Source organism: Trachemys scripta, chromosome 22, assembly GCF_013100865.1.
Source record: "Trachemys scripta elegans isolate TJP31775 chromosome 22, CAS_Tse_1.0, whole genome shotgun sequence".
NCBI classification, from domain to species: Eukaryota; Metazoa; Chordata; order Testudines; family Emydidae; genus Trachemys; species Trachemys scripta.
The window spans coordinates 1,157,814-1,160,523 of record NC_048319.1 but is presented as its reverse complement, the minus strand read 5'-3'; the positions used below and the strand labels follow the sequence as shown (position 1 = coordinate 1,160,523).

Sequence of the window (2,710 nt, the reverse complement as noted above, 5' to 3'; positions counted from 1 at the left end):
GGCAGAGCTGGGGAGGAGCCCAGGGCTGGGGAAGGAGGGGGCTGCAGGTCAGGAGCGAGGGGCACGGGCAGAAAGGGATGGGGGGAGCCCAGGGCTGGGGAAGGAGGGGGTTGGGATTGAGGGGAACAGGGACAGCTGTGGGGGGAAGCCCAGGGCTGGGGAAGGAAGGGGCTGCGGGTCAGGAGCGAGGGGCACGGGCAGAGCGGGGGGGGGGACCCAGGGCTGGATGGCAGCGGGCGCGGCTGTGGGTCAGGAGCGAGGGGCACCAGAACGGGTACCCCCGGCTCCAGCCAGGCCCCGGCGGCCCCGCGCAGAGAAGCGCGCCCCGCCGGCTCTCCCTGGGGAAGGGTCCGCGGACCCTGCGCTCTCCCGGCCGGGAACGCGGCTGCAGACTGTCCCGCAGCGCAGGGCGCAGCCCGGGGACCCGTCGGACCGCGCAGCCCCCCTCCTACCCCGCGCAGCCCCGCCCGGCCCCGGACTCACTCCAAGGTCAGAGACGGGATTTTCAGCCGGTCCCGCCGCGATTTCATGGCTGGGGGCGGCCGCCCGTCCCCGCCCGGCTCCCAGCAGCGCGCAGCGGCCGGCACCAGGCGCCAGCCTGCGCTGGAGCGATCTGGGCACCGGCCGCCCCCGCCCGTCACTCAGGAGCTGCGGCTCCCGCAGGGGAGGCGGCCCCCGCCCCGGCGCAGGCACGATGCGCTCTGCGGGGCTGGCTCCGTCCCCCCTCCCCGCCCCAGCGCGGCCGGGCACCGGGGCCCCCTCCCTGCGCACCGGGGCTGCCATCCCCCCCGGGCTCTGAGGACCTGGCGCTGCACAGGGTGGGCACAGGCCCACCCGCTCCCCAGACCTGAGGGGAGCCCCAGGCTGTGCAAGGTCCAGGTCCCCGCATCCGTCGTCCCCCCCCCACATGCTCTCCCGTAGGGCCTGGGCCACATACAGGTCCATGAGCCTGCGGTAGCCTCGGCTAACAGAGCTGGGTCTTGAGCCCAGGCTCACTTCGCGGTACTGCAACAGACGTGGCACCAGCTCTGAGCCCTTCGCCCAGAGTCTGGGCAACGTTCAGCCCCACAGCAATCTGCCCCCCGGCGGGAGGCCGGCTACTCCTGGCCCCCAGTCCAGTTCGGGTCTCACCCACAGGCCCCGGTCCAGCCGGCAATCAGTGCAGGGGTCAGACTCAAACCACATCCATGGCAAACCCTCCGCCGGGAAGGGCCTTGGCATAGCACGTCCGTCTGGCAGCTGGTCCTGGCATCACTGGGAGAGCCCGTGGCACAGCCATGAAAACCTCCCCCACCCCCATGTGCTGCCCGCACAAGTATGTGCACAGAACGGGCACCTCCATGGAGATCAGCAGGCAAAGGGTTAACGTGGGTTCCCCAGCCCCCGCTGGGCATCGTGCAAGAGCCCGAGGGGGCGGCTGAGCCTGGGAAGGCGACAGAGCTTGGCCTTCAGATTCACTTGGATTTCCACAATGCATCAGAAGAGACCAGGGGCCAAACATGCTCACAGGCCAAAGGGCCCGGCCCTGCGGGCTCCCTGCTTCCTGGCACAGGTCTTGGTGCTGCACTGAGGTGCCACTGTAGACACAGGATCAAACCCATCCCTGGTTCGACCCCACTGGCATGATGCCAGGAGGGATCTGTCTCAGTGCCCGGGATGAGTGGGCAGCTCCCATGTCAGTCCCTCCACAAGGTACCAGTGAGAGACTCCGGCCAGAGCCTTCAGTGCTGTCTGGGCATGGAAAGGCTGCGCTGGAGCCAGTGTGGGATGGAGCCGCCCCGAGCACAGAGCAGCCCAGAAGGAGACAGCAAACCACCACCAATCACCTCCAAACAGAGCCCTGCTGCGCCCAGCCCCTGGCCTTGCCCTGGGCCCGGCTGGACCGAGGCGTATCGCTGGAGCTCCGCACGGCGAGGGCCCGTCCCAGCAGGGAAATGGGTCGAGCAAAGAAAAACGACACCCTTAAAAAGGAACCCCCCACCCCTGACTCCAGCAGGGACCACGGTGCCATCCCAGTCCCAGCTGGACCCTGCAGCACAAGGGAAGGACCAGAACTCTCTCCCAGGAGAAATCCCATCCCAGAGGTTCTGGGCCAGGTGGACCTTAAAGCTCATGCGGAAAAGCAGGGCTGGGCAGGCATCCGTCCGTCCGCTCATACTTACATGCTTCCTCGGCGGGGCAGGCTCAGCTCCTTCTGCAAGGAGAGGGAAGAGAAGAGAGGGGTCAGCGAGCCGCTCCCCCCGCCGTGCCATGGCAGCTCCTGCCAGCACCGTGACTACCGCAGCCACAGAGCAGCCGGGGGGATTTCAGGCAGGGAGTGCGTCAGGCGGCACAGTGCCCAGCCAGCGCATCGGACCCCACAGCCCAGCACAGGCTCTGCCCCTGCCCCCTCTGCCAGCTGGGAGGAGACAAATGGCCGCAGCTCAGCCTCTTCCAGCTCCCAACCAGCGGTGCCACCGCGTGAGCCTTGCAGCTGGGTGCGAGTTATGGCTGCTAAGACACAGGACTAGGGGGACTCCTGCTCCCGTGCTGGCCCGGTGCAGGTCCTTGGGCACGTCTGGGACAGTGCTCTCTTTGGGGGCGCATAAGGCCTCGCTGGCGTGCGCCTCATCTGGGGGAGCCAGCCCTCTGCCTAGCGGGGGAGGCTGAGAACGCCGGGCGCTGAGTAGGGAGCCGGGCCAGTCCGACTGAGCTCACTCCAGGCTGCGGA

General features: G+C 68.7%; 1 protein-coding gene across 3 annotated transcripts in view; it reads right to left on the bottom strand.

The window, feature by feature from the left end:
* Positions 1–636, bottom strand: part of MAST3 (microtubule associated serine/threonine kinase 3) — a 70,189-nt gene extending 69,553 nt beyond the window's left edge. The window contains exon 1 of one of the 3 annotated variants that reach the window (XM_034754917.1): positions 484–636. In XM_034754917.1, the coding sequence (XP_034610808.1) occupies positions 484–530 (47 nt within the window). In that variant the 5' untranslated portion in view covers positions 531–636. The remainder of the gene's footprint in view (positions 1–483) is intronic. The other 2 variants (XM_034754918.1, XM_034754916.1) reach the window with 2 other exon arrangements.
* Positions 637–2,710: the final 2,074 nt, after the last annotated feature.